General features: G+C 42.0%; 1 protein-coding gene across 1 annotated transcript in view; it reads left to right on the forward strand.

Moving 5' to 3' along the window:
• The window catches only part of LOC139967968 (uncharacterized), a 110,742-nt gene that overhangs the window by 73,978 nt on the left and 20,349 nt on the right, over positions 1-16,415 (forward strand). The window contains exons 9-12 of the mRNA XM_071972217.1: positions 10,845-10,959; positions 13,820-13,988; positions 14,761-14,892; positions 15,562-15,664. Of these exons, the coding sequence (XP_071828318.1) occupies positions 10,845-10,959; positions 13,820-13,988; positions 14,761-14,892; positions 15,562-15,664 (519 nt within the window). The remainder of the gene's footprint in view (positions 1-10,844; positions 10,960-13,819; positions 13,989-14,760; positions 14,893-15,561; positions 15,665-16,415) is intronic.

Genomic DNA, 16,415 nt, shown 5'->3' on the forward strand with positions numbered 1-16,415 from the left:
CTCCTCACTACTCATTCTACCATTAAAAGTGTCTTCACGTGAATTTCTTGTGGATATATTTCCCTTGGATTTCGTCTTGGTTTTCTTTAGCGATCTTTGGAAGTTTCTTTCCTCGGATTCTTAGGAGTATTGCAGTCCTTTCCAGCCCGATAAGTATCCTTTTTTGTTGAAAGGGAGGGTTTTGGGGACTGTTTTTATTCCTAGTGCGTTTCCGCCCTTAGGTTTTTTGCGGGGGTAGCAGTTCCGCGAACTGCCTAGGTTTCCCGCCATTTTCCCTTCCCCACGCTATAGGCGTGTCGTTGTATTTTCATGTTCATAGCATGTCTACATTGTATTTCTATTCACGATTTCTTCTTCTATATTTCGCTCTCTCATGTTCCTTTTCAGCTTGTGTTGATTTTGTTAGGCCACTTCGTAGCGTTTTTCGTATTTTGCCGTTGCTAGGTTACGCTACGTACCTCTACTCACCGTTATGTACCTCCCGTTCTCTCCCGTTCTCTTGTTAGTTTGCATTTTTCCGTAAGCTTAAGAGTTAGTCTTTCCTTAATTCGAGCGTTTTAGTTTGTCTCGTAACCAGCTAAAGCTTTTTAACTACTCGATGTTTCGGCCAGGCAGAACCTGGTTCGAACACGATTTGTGTCCTAAGTGTAGAACCTACACCAGACGGGACCCACGCCTGGTCTGCATAAATTTTTCGCCAGCCCAGTGGCACTAGATAGACCAGTGGCTTACGAGTCTAAGAAGCAAGCTTTAGGGCAGGCTGGACTTGATTCCTTAGGCCATCGGTGCCCAGAAAAAGATATAGGAGAGACAGGAGAGAGAGAGAGAGGAGGAGGGAGAAGTGGTGAGAGAGGTGGAGGAAAGTGGCCAGGAGAGGGCCGAAGGAGAGGTGGAGAGAGAGAGAAAGAGTACCCCTAACGGTCCCGGCGACGTCCGGTTGATTACGACCAGAGGGAAGGGCAGGAGCAAGGCTCCTGCCAAGAAAAGACCTCTTGAGAAGAGGCACGGCTCGGCCGGGCTAGAGGCAACGTCTCAGTCCGGGTCGCAGCAAAGAGTACCCCTAATGGTCCCGGCGACGTCCGGTTGATTACGGCCAGAGGGAAGGGCAGGAGCAAGGCTCCCGCCAAGAAAAGACCTCTTGAGAAGAGGCACGGCTCGGCCGGGCTAGAGGCAACGTCTCAGTCCGGGTCGCAGCAAGAGAGACCCATAGAGCGCGGGCTACAGGCCACGGAGAGCTCGGGTCCGAGAGAGAGAGTACGACCGAGGGGTCGCTGAAACGGAGCCGGTCCCATAGCAGGCTCCGGGAGCCCGGGTCCGGCGAGAAAAAAAATATTTAAAAAAAAAAAAAAAAAAAAAAAAATCCCACCGGAAAGGACAGAATGTCCGGGTCGGGGAGTACTGGCGTGGTGGTACCCGGCGTGGTACGCACACAGAGACGGGCTCCGGGAGCCTGGGTCCGGCGAGGCCCCGGGTCCGGCGAGACCCCGAGTACGGCGAGACTCGAAGGGAAGGCAGAACCGAGGTTTCACTCCAGATCCGAGACCGCCCCCGGAGCCGGGAACCAGAGCTATACAATCGACTGCTGGGTCCTCAGAGATTGGCTCCGGAGGGCCCGGGCCCGACGAGAACGGGGGCGCAGGGGCAGAAGCCCGGTCCACAGATCTCCAAACGGGATCCAAAACTGGTCCCGAAGTCGGGAGCCTACGAGAGTAACAACATTTACAACTGCGACATTTACAATAACATTTACAACTACAACAACATTTACAACGAGATTAACAACTGCTAGGCCCCCAGAACGGGGTAGCAGGTGCAGAAGCCCGGCCCGCAGACCCCCTAACCGGAGCCGCGGCCGGTCCTGAGGCCGGGAACCGATGAGATTACCAATGCCGGGCCCCCAGAACGGGGTAGCAGGGGCAAGCGCCCAATCCGAAAAGAGAACCAGCCCCGAGCCAGGTTCCCACGACCTGGTTTGCAGAGCGTCGGGCAACCTGTCCGGCCTAGACGACGAGGTCGACCCCTAGATTTCGGGGTTACAGAGGACGGTTACTCCCGCTTCCCAGAATAGGGGGAGTGTCCCCCCCCCCCCCGGAACTAGCAGCTTGAGCGGCGACGACAGGTTCGAATCATTTGCGGGAAAACACCGCTACCACTACACATCCCAAATGTGTGTTTATTTATCGAGTACCTGCAGACACTCAGGGGTCATATTCTCCTCGCTAATTATACTCCTCTCTAATCATAATTCATCGCCATTTGCCTAGGTTAAAATCTTACTGGTGTTTAAAAACACTGTCGTTTAAAACACTGGTGAACCCACTTCCAGAACATGTTAAAATGCGTAAGACTGAGGGGTTTCAAATCGGTTCTCATGACGTACAGTATTCCGTAACTGCTAGGAAGAGAACTTTCTCGAGACTTGGCAAAGTGCCAGGAAACATATCGCTCATAGATCCTTGGCAAACTGCCAGAAAAAAAAAAGAAAAAAAAAGGTACAACGTGGCACATTTGTTAAGAGAGGAGGGGGGGGCCAAGCAGCCACCTGGCTTGACACGTGTAAGCTCAACTTTTACCGCAACGAGCTATCGACTACGTGAGCGATCATATGGAATAAGCCTTTCTTCCTATTTCTTTGGTGAATTACCAAGACAAACGCGTTAGTAAGTTGAAAAAGGGGTAGGATACAACCCCAGCAAGTTACAAGCGCTAACACGCTCCGAACATACAGCATGCGCTTCATGAGCAATGTTCGATGTTCCGACATCTTAAGCAGAGTTGCATTTCGTAGCACCTGATGGCCTAGTCTTGACTAGCCTAGGCGCTAGGTGGTTTCAATAGGAAGCTGGAAACCTTTACTGCACTACGAAATGGACACATCTCGACAGGAAGAGATTTGAGAAGTAACGGGTACGTTATCATAACATTCAATACGTGTTTATTACGTTAAATGTGGTGTTGATAAAACGTTGACATAAGATGTCTATGAGATATTACGTTATATTAATGTTATATTAATGTCTTAACGGAAATTGTTTTGAAATAATAGCCCCTAAAGGGTTTCGGTAACATATTTCTTACACCTCTAATAACGCTATCATAGCAAAAGACTAAACATTTAGTAACGCCTTTGTGTTTGCTGAGTAACTCCCTGGACTCCGTTAAACAGCCAGGATTTATGAGGTGGAATTTCTACAAACCCACCCTACACATCCCCTGTTGGGAGTTTGTTCCTGGTGAGTAGGGCTGTAGCTTAGTTAGCTCAGTGGTTAAACCCGGTGCCTTCCAATCAAAAGGTCCCCGGTTCAAGTCACCCCAAGATTAATGTATGTTGTCCAGTTACAGAGCTGTTGACAATTCATAGTCATGGACATTAAATATGAATGTACGAGACTGACTTTGGTCAGCTTGCGGCTTTGATAAGCCAATGAGGCTTCTTCACAAGTTCCTACTTGCAGGATGATCTAAATTACATACACAAATACATACATATACTGTAGTTGTAAAAGCCACATAGCAGCTATAGCATTGATTAAGACTCTCATGAAGCAAACTATCCATTCAGTACTCAATTTTTGGAGAGAACTGTGGTCAAGCGGTGTAGGCAGTGTACTGGTGATCTAAGGCTTGCAGGTTTTAGTCCTGGCCAGATCATTCTGTTGTTTCCTTGGGCAAGGCACTTTATCTCCATTGCGTCTTTCCATCCAGGAGGGATTTCTCTCTGTTTAACAGGTTATTTTTGAGAAGGGTAATATTGCTAGCGCCTCTGACTTCGTTATCGATAGATAGGCCGGCGCAGTTCAACCCTCAATATTATTATTAATATTATTTTTCATGGAAAGAACCTCCATGAAACCTCCCTACAGGGTACAGCTTAGGTCTACATCATCAAGGCAGTACTTTTCTTCAGAGGTTTTCTGATTGCAACTGGTTGATAACTAAAGGGGTCATCAGCGGTACTGTGGTACTGCAAGCAGTACTGCGAGTGCTGCTGTATTGCAGGTGCTAACAAGGTCATCATACAGGCCACTGTCCTTGACTTCTTTAGCAGCATATACAGAGAAACCACTTTCCTGCACCACAGTGGCGTCAGCAGGGCAAAGGATCGGCCCCAACACCCTATTTGCAAAGATAACCAGGTTTCATGTACTTCCGCCTCGCTCTCAGGACTGTGGGGTTGGGGCTCTCTGGAGTCCTCCCAAGCCCAAGTACAGGGCACTTTGATCACCATCCTCTCAGACAACACGATGGTGGTGGCATACTGTACAGTAGCTACATCAATAGACAGGGTGGCACCAGGGCAGAGGGACTGTGCCGTCTGGCATGGGAGACCCTCACCACAGCTGCAGAATCTGGCACGGCCCTATGGGTCTCCCATATAGCCAGAAAGGAGAGTGTGAGGGCCGATGCTCTGCCCAGGGGACAACTCGACCCCGACGAGTGAACCCTTCGCAAGGAATATGCGGTAGGTTTTTCCACATGTTCGGCATACCTCTGATAGACCTGCTTACGACAAAGGGCAACAATGGGCTGCCCATCTTTTGTAACAGGCGGTCCCACCTGCAGCCTTCCACATAGCGCCAGGTCCCTGCCTTGAGACGGACCAGAGGTTTAAATTCTTCCCCCCCTTTGGCATGATCAGCCAGATACTGAGGAAGATTCGCAGCTCCAAGGGTAAATTCATCCTAGTGGCTCCCTCCGGACCCCGGGTCCCAGGCCGCAGGTCCCACACGCAGGCCCCAGACGGGGACGTCTGGTTTTCCAGACGGCTCCACGCTGGGCATTAGCCCAGACATTGACCAGCTCACCAAAGGCATGGCTAATCGCCGTCCACGAGTCAGACAGTTAGCCCCCTCTGCGGGGCTCTCAGCAGTGCTGCATGCCCTGGCAGGGCCGCTGTACGAATCAACGGGGAACGCTTCCCTGGCTGCTCTTACAAAGAAAACACCCTTCGTCATTGCGGTAGCGTCAGCGTGAAGGAGTTACCTCCAAGCCCTAACAACCAAACAGAACCACATCAGATTCGAGGGCCATGGGGCGAGGACGGTTCCAGACCCGTCCCTTATTGCCAAGAACCGGGCCTTGACTTTCTTGCCCGGGGACATTTTCTTTCCGGAAATCAAAACCCTTTCATCAGTGGCTGAGGACAAGCGATGGTGCCCAGTCAGGGCACAGAAGTGGTACTTAAACAGGACAGAGAAGTTGAGACAAACAACCTCCCTTTTCATCCTGCCACGACCACCTTAAACAGCAGCCGCCAAGGATACCCTATCCCGATGGCTAGTAGAGATGATCCACCCGTTCACGATGGGGGGATACCCGGCCAAGAGATCACAACATCAGTGGGGCCTCAGCTTCCACAGCTCTCTCTGCCGGTATCCCGATACAGGACATCCTCAAGGTGGCAGCGTGGAAAACACCAACTACGTTCGTCGCCTGTTACTTACCTGACACTCTACACGCCGAGGCAGCTTTTGGTAGCTCGGCGATGCGAGGTCCGGTTGGTACTTGGTCCCACCCCTCGGGCCTCCCACCATCGGGCAGTGCCACTCGGTGCTAAGGTTGTGAGGAGACAGGTAAGCGAGGAGCGAAGTAAATATTCCAAAACTTACTGGTTTGGATATTTACGAGTGACGAGCTTACCTGTCTCCATTCCCGCCTCCCTCCCCCGAGGGGGTGGGACACAGCCGGACGGGGGAGCAGTCGTTCGACTAGGCTCACGACTCCAAGCACAACACCAGATAGACAGAGCCAACAACTACTAAGAGTCACCGGCCAGGTCTATCGGTGAGGGTAACTTTGCACCCTGTGTTTTTCATATGCGTACTCACCTAAGTTGTCTTAGGGTTAGCAAGTGTTGGGCCTTTACAGGATGAGGCTCCTTGTTAGGAAAAAGGGGTACTTTTGCCTGCAGGGCTCAGGAGAGTGTCCCCCCCCTTACCCGCTGCGGCGGGGAGGATTACACTCTCCCTGCTAGGAAGGCATCAGTGCCTTTTGTTAAGGGCTCACCTTTGAGAAGTTTAGTCGACGGGAGTCCTTGGGGGTGGCCAGAGGATTCTGGCCACCCCTATTTCGGTGACCGTGAGGCCACTTTTAAGGAGTGGTCTCATGAGTAGTGAGGAGTGACCGAGGGGGGGTTCGGTCATAGAGGGCGCACAGTGTTATTATTTTACCAGGACTTTATAGGCACGGTAGAATGAGGTGCTAAGGTTGTGAGGAGACAGGTAAGCTCGTCACTCGTAAATATCCAAACCAGTAAGTTTTGGAATATCCACTATGACTGCTGTTACCTCATGAATGCTTCCTTGTCTCAAGCAGGGATGTAAAATTTAGTTCTTGAAAGCAATGAACATTTAACACATGTAATTCACAAACTGTGTGCATTTTACTGACTGCCATAGTCATATAGAAAACGCTGTTGATCTCTTATGGATTGCTTCCTTAAATTTATGTGGAACTATTTGGCAGGAATTTGGCCTATTTAACTGAATTTAATTAAATAATAATAATAATACAGGTATGTGAGAACTGGTTTGTTTAGTTGGCATAGTTGCTAGTAGAAACGTATAAATGATTGCTTGTTGCATTGGTATGTATGTGCCTGTATTATTCAACTATTGTAAAGCCATATGGAAGTTGTACACATTGTATAATTGGATATCCCTTCATTAACTAAAAGGTGTATGGTGATAAGACCTTTTGCCTGCTCAAAATTAGCAGTGCTTTATACAGGATTTATTCCAATGCAGAAGATTTTGTGTCCCACAAATTAGTTTTGTTTCCTTGCTTACATGTCTCCTCACAACCGGAGCACTCTTGCAGTATAGTATCTAGAACCCTTTTAACCACAGTAGGCCCTGCCGTCTATTATAAGCTCCTTTTAAGTCCACTTCGGGCTCCTTCCTTCTCCTGCTCCTGTAATTCTAATAAAAATGGCTCCTGGTTTTAATGTTTAGTTTTAATTTTTCATTTCTAAACTAAAGCCATCATTCATGGTGCAATTTTGGGGGATTAAAGTAAACAGGTACATATTCAAGTGCAGTACTTTGTAAGTATAAGTCTGGTACTACAGATATATTGGGTCAAATGTAAAAGACAACATTCAGCCTATAGTTTCTTGTGGCGCCTGGATTGAGTGTATTAGTGTTTATACAAACTCTGTATCAATCAATCTGTCTTGTCCATCCTATGTAGAGAGACACATGGATACATGTAGACCAATCAATCTGCAGACTAAGGGAATATCAATGTAATAGAACTCACAGTCTCAATTAACAGCTAGGAAAAGTCAAATCTACTGAGACAAACATTCAAAAGGAAAGAAAATAGTTGCATGGGATGTGATCAGTTGAGGGAGAACTTGCTGATAAAGCAATTAACATGCATGCATGTCAAGTTTATGTTATTTTCTCTCCGATTAAATAGCCTTTAATATGTAAAATAGTTACAATGGATGTGATCAGTTGAGAGAGGACTTGCTGATAAAGCAATTAACATGCATCCATGTCTAGTTTATGTTATTTTCTCTCCTTTTTTTTTTTTTTTTTCTCTCCTTAAAATACTTTCTTTCAACAACTAAAATAGTCTTCAATAAGTGAAATAGTTCCCTGGGATATCATATTAGCATCAGAACATCAGAACATCACATGAACATTGTGTTATCATTCAGTTAAATGAATTTATCTATAATTGGTAAAATGGTTAGGACGTTATCGGTAGAGACAGCTGCTCATAAAAGAAATTCACATCCTTAGTCTAGTTACAGTGTTTTTTTTTCTTTTCGGTTATAAATAATCTTCAGTAGGTAACATAACGCTAGATGAAAGTCTACCTGAACTGTTGGGTATGTCAGTTTCTTTTAGGGGTGTATTTCTGAAGGCACAATGGTCTGTCAGGTTAACAGAAACAGGAATGTCAACAAGGAGAAATCATGTGTTTACAAATGGGATCAGACATAAAGGGTGGAGGGTAAACACAAGAGACTCTCCAGCATCTTTACCATAAGCAAGCGAATTTGTATATGAGCTTACATTTCATCAAGATTTCTGTATGCACTTTAGAAAAACTCAAGATAGCCTATTATAGACCTGGGAAGTAACTGTACAGATGGTGTGGTAGTATTACTCACATATATGCCCATCTCATTCACTCAGTTCCAACAAGATTGAATATTGTATCAAGGATTTAAAGCAAAATTAATATAATAACGGTGTCTTCTGACCTAATGGACCGACCATGGTCCAAACGGAGATTTAAAGAAATAATTTTAATTTATTTTTTATTTTTTAAAGTTAGTTAGCTTGGTAAAATGAGAAATATTTGACATGATTCTTAGTGTGTCACATCATGAATCATGGGTTTATCTTTTCCCTAAATCCAATAGAAATTTCAAAAATCAGTCACATTGTACACTAACGTTTCACTATTTTGGTCTCTGGAAGAAAATCTTTGTAAATCAAATGGAGATGGTTGGCATAGTTAATTTAAAATTGAAGAAAGAAATCGTCTTTGAGATTTAGTTGTTAAATATAAATAAATAGCATGGGGGTATGGGCAATTCCCCATCCTCCTTTTCTTGCTAAGACCGAGACATTAGATTTTTAGATAGTCTTAAATTTTAAGAAAAATTTGCTCGTGAGGAGACAGGTAAGTGCAATAGTGTATCGATGTTGAGTACCGAAAGCCAGGAAATGTCTCTTGTACTCTGTGTTTGTACGCTATGTTGGTACTCTGTGTTTGTACTCTGTGTTTGTATTCTATGTTTGCATGCTATGTTTGTACTCTATGTTTGTATTCTATCTTTGTACTCTGTATCTGTACTCTGTATCTGTACTATGTGTTTCTACTATGTGTTTCTACTCTGTGTTTCTACTCTGTGTTTCTACTCTGTTTACATCGTTGAACTGTCATCTGGAGAGTTAGTTGGAATGTCTGCAATAAGGAAAATGCCTGTATTGCGATATCCTCTGCGTATCTGAACACTCATCGATTGAAGAAAAAAAAGTTTTCCTATCTTAATTGTGATTTATTATTGGATAGCTAGAGGAGTTCAAGTGATAAAATGCATAGCTGGGGGGGGGGGGGGGTAGCTCAATAACCTAAGCTACTGTAAATGTATTTCTTCTAAATAATTCCACGTCATGTTCCTCCCTATTATTCTTCAATCAAGCATACAAATAAGAAATTACAAGAGTCCTCTTGGGGCATTTTAAGTTTTCCTTTTTAATCACTGCAACTGTGTGGGAAGAGTTCTTGGAATTCCCAATTCAGGCATCCAAACCACATTTTTCTTCTTGTAAGACCTGTTGTCATATATGTCATGAATGATTTATCGAGAAACTAGGAGTCTCATCCATAATAAGGTAGTCTCACAATTCTTCAATTAAATTGGTTTATTTTGTCAGGTTGATAATTGGGAAATGTTGCAAAAGTCATGTCTTTGCCGCAAAATGAATGGTTCTCATCGTTAAACAAATTGTCGATAAATGTGTACCAAAGAGAGAGAGAGAGAGGTGGAGAGAGAACCACAAACTGTGATCAAACTGCTTATCAACTGCTTAAAGCCTGTGTAAAGTAAATCAAACTGCTTATCTACTGCAAAAGCCTGTGTAAATAAATATGTTACAGTTAGAGGGCCTGAGGTTTTGATCCTACAGTAGAAGGATCTTCCTCAGAGGCTAACTGAAATGAAAACAAACTAAGGACACATTAAGAGATTTACTTCGTTCCTTGCTTACCTGTCTCCCCACAACCTTAGCACCTCATTCTACCGTGCCTAGAATGAACTAGATGGACCGACAGAAACTGGACAAATGAATAGAGCAAAACATAGACACAACAAATGGGAGGCAGGAGAAATGTTTACATCTGGATAATTCTGGGAACAATTGAAGAATATAGTGTTAAGACAAGTTTCAGTTTTATCTTGGCGGGGGGGGTGGGGGGAGGGGAGGGGGAGGCTTGGCAAAGTAGGAGGGAGGGGATCATGACAACAAACTTGAAGGGTCTATTACATAAATTTGGATGTGGGTGCTCCTACAGTTATTATCAAGACATGGTATTAACACAGCCTGCTGGTTATATTTCAGTACTGGTTGTATTCAGCTTCCACCAAGATTGTACTATTTTCTCTCTCTCTTTGTCCTCTTACCTATTTCCTCACTACTATCGCACTTCCTTGTCTTTCCCAACTGGTTTGTACAAATTGGTAACTTTGTCAGCACTTACAATCTGTGAGTTTTATAATGTTAATTTGTCTGATATGCTCAGATATGAATCTTTATGAACCAGTTGCCAACAGTTTCTTTCGGTGGTTATTTTTTTCGCTCTGACTACATCAGATACAGAACTCCCCACAAGCTGTTGAAGTGCTTCCAAAAGTAAACTTTGAAGTTTTTTCTTGTAACATATAGTTTTTTTTACAACTTTTTGAGCTATTCCAGTGAAGCAAGGAATGCATATGATACACAAACTGTAACCCTCGCCTTGATAGAACAAAGAACAGCGAAAACAAAGAGACTATATGTAGAAGATTTACAGTTAGATCTAACCAGTTCAACAGCTTCACAAATTTGTCTCTAACAGTGATTTATCTGGAACAATAAATTGCTCCCTCTAATCTCTGTTAATTTCCTACATTTAAATGAACTTAATGTCTCTTGATTTGTTCTCTTCACCTTTTGTTTTTCTTTCTTTCTTTCGTTCTCCGTTTTACGTCATCGTGATGCGTTCCTCGGTCACTGACGGACGAAAATTGCATTTTATTCTCCACTGCGAGCAAAAATCACTATCTGTTCAACCACATGACAAATTTTACGATTCTTTGGGTGTTTTTGTCTTTTCTGCAGGGTTATGAAGAGTTGCTACGGATGGGGATTTGGGATTTCCTTATCAACTTAAGCGGGGCAGACTTGCCATTGAGGGATGTGGATGACGTCAGTGCCATGCTAGCAGCTTACAGAGGTACACACACATACGTATATAAAAACCTTGATTTCATTGACCGTTTAATTTCATTGGTGCGTCGTGCATGCTGCAGTCATCTTTTGCTGCTAATCCAATTGAATTGTCTGATTCTCTCTTGTCTCAGATTCGATCAACTAAGTACAATTGGTAAGAAATCCCTTCTAAAAACATGAATCGTAAGAAATGAATCTCCCGAAAAACAGTTGCTCCAAATCGGTCAGAAATAGATGATCCTGAGAGAACGATACTTCAGGTGGCTTCTAAGGGAAGTAAATGGATTAGATTTGCGGTCTGATCGGCGAGAATGTAGGTCACTTAAGAAGAATGTCCACAGGGATTGCGGATCTAATCTTGTTATCAAAAGCACACTGCCTTTTTGTGTTAGAGAGAGAGTACTCCCACACAGGGCTATGGAACTCCAAAGAATTCCATTGGTGAAAAAAAAAATGTTCTTATTCTTACTTTCACAATTGTTGCTTGAGAAGGGAGAAACATGTATAGTCTCACACAGTATGCACAGCAGGCTAAATGGGTGTAGTGCCAAGAATATTTACCATGCTTTATATATGACATTAATGTTAATATTAAAAGCAGACTAAGTTCATCGCTCATAAATATTTATAAGCAAGCGATGTTTGGTGACATTGAAACACATGGAGATGACAGAATTACAAATGAATAATTTTTATAACTAAAATGACTCCAAAGCAGGGAGGGGGGGTGGGATGGGATGTTCAAGAAGGTAAATGTTGGGTGCATCCTGAAAGGTCTTTTATGAAACTGAAATGAATGGAACACATGATTTCCCAAAAATTGTAACTCAAGATATTTTTTTACTTCTCTTTATTAAAAAACCAATAAGGCAGGTGTTTATCTAATTTGCAAAATAAAAGAGCCTTTTTTTACTTTAAGGGATGCACTTCTCACAGGCAATCAAAGGGATGACTTGAGGTAACATCATCATGATCAAATGGTCACAGTCTCAATGTAAAGGAAAATGGGGGTTGAAAGGTGGATCAGTTCATATGTCTGGTGTTCATACCTTTGGGTGACTTCCATGAAAATAGTGTGAAAAGAATGGCCAGCATCTTTGTTCCCTGGACTGGATTTAGCTGTTTATGAGTGGGATTGTGACGTCTAGTTAAAACATGAGTGAAACTAATGCTAAATGTACATTATTCATATGCGAACCACAAAGAAAATAACAACAACAGAATACGCATTATAAATGTTAAGATATGAGAAAATGACTGCATATGTTATGTGAACTGTGATGAATGTTCATAGAAATAGTACATTTGTAATGAGGAATTGAACATTATTTTTGCTTGGCGCTTTATCTGCGTGAAAGTTGAAAAAGTTTGATCTTCGCTTTAGCCAATTGATGAAACTATGACATCTATATGTGTGTAAGAATATAATTTATATAAAGAATATCAGGTACAGTTCAAAGGTCAATCAAAGTCAACAGCGCTCACAATATGTTAAGATTTGTAAACAACATGAAGCTTCTATGAATATCATATGTGGTAGGTCCCCTTCATCTTACGGCTGTATGGCTTTTATTTCTTTCTTTTTTGTCTAATAAAATATGTGACTAAGACTTTCATAATGTTGCAAGGCTATCATGTACTAAGATGTTACATACAAAAACAAGTATATATGCATATATATGTATATATATATCTGTATATATATATCTGTATATATATATATATATATATATATATATATACATATATAGATATATATACATATATATATATATATGTACAGATATACCGTATGCTAGTTCATGGATGCACAATTTATCCCTTGTGTAATTTGCGTTGGTGTCAGGACGTTGGCAATTAACGGTATCCTGCACATGATGTAGGGAATGCTGGTTAGTTGAAAGCAGATTTTTGCCTCTTCAATCATTACTGGAGAAAGAAATAACAAACAGCTCCTAATTTTTAAGATGAGCCGAATGCGAGGGAGGATTTGAAAAATCAGAAAATTCATATTCCCCAAGTGCGGATAAATAACTCCTTACATCTGAAAGTGACTCTTAACGATTGTGTTGGGATTGAATCGGTGTGGGAGGAAGAACAGAGAGAATGTCCCTTGTTATTGTCTGGAGATAAGTGGTGGTTGTTAAGAGATCTTGACAGAAACAAAATGTAGGACTGCTTAAGTATCCCTTCAGGCACCCTCCCCCCCCCCCTGAAGTTCTTAAAAATAGGCCATGTAGAGTTGTTGAACCCAATTGCTCAGAAAAGTTTTCTCCGATATTGGGGTCAGTTCATTTCCCCCCCCCCCTTACTCATGATTAGCAACCTGATACGACTGATTCGTTTTCGTTCTTCGGGTAAACGATCCTTGCTGACTGTCATCTGCAGTTAAGAGTACTACTACTGTGTCATGAGAGACCAAAAAGTTTACTGAACAAATATTATTTATTCTACACAATAATGACTAGTTAACGCCGTCTGTGTTTGAATGGGATAATGTGCTCCCGTTGTGACCATGTAATTAAACTCCATGTGAATGCCCTTATCATTCTCTTTGACATTCATGTCATCTGACAGATGCCCTTTCATACGCCAGTCAACTTTCAACATGTATTAATGTTCCAAGTCATTCTCCAAGATGGCTAGTTGTTTATTTTCTTTGCGTCGTTCATAACTAAGATCAGAGTGTAAAAAACATTCTATAATATGATCACTTCCAGATGTATTTGGTGTTCGTTCCCTTCTTTTCCTGTGTATTCATTTTTTTTAATTTGTCATTCATCTCTGGATATTTTCTTTTGTGTTGAGATGTAAACAGAGAAGATTGTACTTGTTTCATGTATTATTTTTCTTTTCTTCGGCAGGTTATAATTTCATGCGTCAGAACGGTAATTGGAACGACCGTAGCGGGAAGGCTACGGACTATACCGTGTGGTACGGCTGCGGAGGCCACGTTTACAACATATCCAAACGAGGACAGAGACCCGAATGGTCAGATATGCACAGTGCATCACAGTGGGCTGTACTTAATAGGTTTGTATGAACCATATAAATATATATACAATTCAGTATAAATGGAAAACTAATCAGGGAAATAATAAATAACGTTAGAAAGAATGAAGAAAGTGTCGCATGAAACGTAATTCAAACAAGCGGACCTTAGGAGTACAACAGTGATGTGTTCTATGTTATGTTAGGACTGCAGCTTCCAACTGGTACCTCCCTCCCTCGCATCCCCCCTCCCCTTCCCAAGCAAAAGAAATGGTTGAATAGGGATCGCAACCAGGGATAGATGGTTCAGTTGATAGACCACAGTTCTAAGAAATGACATCTTTGCTGTTTCTCTTTTAATTATCGGTGAAGAAGGCAATGACATGGTTCATTTTACAAAATTCACCAAAAGAGAGAAACCATTTGTTGATAGTACAAGGTTTTAGTTGATGTTTAGTAGTAAAGTTCCCTGTGACATGAAAGGCCACAGTACCCAACAATATTAAGTACAATATTAGGTACCCGTAATCATGCTGGTTTACTTGTCTGCGGTTGAGAAACGTTAACCAGTTATTTCAATGTTGGATAGATTGCTACTTTAAAAGTTAGATTCTATCAACGCTACGTAGAGAGGAAACCGAACCGGAGGACGGAAAGTAGGTTTATCAAACGTAATGCCGTACATAAGTGTTCAAACTTGTTGTATGTTACAATGTGTAGCTCATTGTTTAACATGATTATCTGTGAAATTCAGGACCAAATGTGTATATATATATCAAAGTTAATATCACCTGTCTGTTCTTCTTCTCTTCAGGAAATACATTGATTACGTTTTAAATGCCAATGAGAGACTAGACAAGATGAACTACTTACAATTCTACTCTATGACCTGCATTATTCCAGACGAGTCATTCTTTATCTCCATGATGAAAATCTCACCATTTAGGTAAGACTTGAAGAAGGCAGAATGTTTTCTTTCTCTCGATATGTTATAGTCGAAGAAAACGGAAAGGTTTTGAATGCCAGTAATATTTCTACGGCTATCCTGGTGTTCAGCTTTTAAATATGCTAAATCTTTGGAATACTCCTTTAAGATTATATTGATGATGATGTCAACTCATCAGTGAAGGTTTAAGCGTTAATGTTAATTGATTGTTTTATCACTTATACTATTAAACTCAACCAAAAATATGTCTTTTAACTTCATGTAAACAACAAGAGAATGCTTGGATACCGTGTATCCTTGACAAATATGTTAATGGCGACCATGATTTCTTGTTTACCTATTGAGTTCTCATGTTGCTCTTTAGAAGCTGACAAAATGATCCGTGCCTTAGACTAACTAGTCCAGCCACTTTCATTGATAAGCCTCAAATGTTAAAAGGGTCGTTTGTCAAATATTAAAAGTGATGTAGAAATACAACTGGGCTTGTTACTGTTAGAACGTAGCAACATTAGTACTGTCCAAAACGTATCCAAATTAAATGCAGGCCTAAAAATTTGTCGTCCTTTGATGTATAAGGTAGTCACTGATAGGCAAAAGGAAATATATCCTTGTCGAACTAGATATCTTGGTTACGATTCTTATATCGGTGTTCTTCTTTATTTTCTTCAGAAATACATTCATCCATAACAACATGCATCATTTGAAAGCATTCGCCAGGCGAGATGACAAAGGATTTTGCAGACACACAGACGACATCGATTTCTGTGGGCAAGTAAGAACGCAACCTGACCTTTTTGCAAAACTTATCACAGTAAAACAGAAGCCAACAGATGAGATTGGAATTCTGCCACTAAACCTTATCAAATTTCTTCCTCCTCATGCACAGCCAACCAAACCCTGATGGACTTATCAGGTCATCTAGGGGTTATAGAGAAAAAGATATATTTTGCACCAGTGATGGAGAGATTTCTACAAACTAGTAGTTCTTTGGTTTCAGGTGTAACAGGTAGATCTGATCATATGGCTAGATATAATCTATGTCAAAGGTCAAATGTATTACAACTTGAGTTATAATGGATAGACATGATGTTGACAGTTTCTGCTTGATAGTGGATGGATAGTCAACCATAGGACAACCAATCGATTGCACCGAGGATTGGTACCTCCTTTCTATCCACCCATCCACTCCTTATATCAGTTGTAGAGAAAAATGTGACATAATTAAATTATCCAAAACATGTAAATTATCCAAAGCTGTAAATGATCCAAAACAAATTTCCATTAGCCTTACCACTTTGGCCTTCTCCATCCCATCTTTGTCACCTTACCCAACCCATCCTTAGTACCCTACCCCATCACATCCTGAGTATTCCACCACACCTATTCTGTACTCCCATTTCCTACTCTTCATCCAGTTACCATTCCCTTCCTTCAGCCCCTCCCCCCCCCCCCCCATGAACCACCCTAACAGCATACATAGATGCATTCTACATTTCCATGAATTTATCAAAGGGCACTTTTAA

The sequence above is a fragment of the Apostichopus japonicus genome, chromosome 5 (assembly GCF_037975245.1).
Source record: "Apostichopus japonicus isolate 1M-3 chromosome 5, ASM3797524v1, whole genome shotgun sequence".
Taxonomy (NCBI): domain Eukaryota; kingdom Metazoa; phylum Echinodermata; class Holothuroidea; order Aspidochirotida; family Stichopodidae; genus Apostichopus; species Apostichopus japonicus.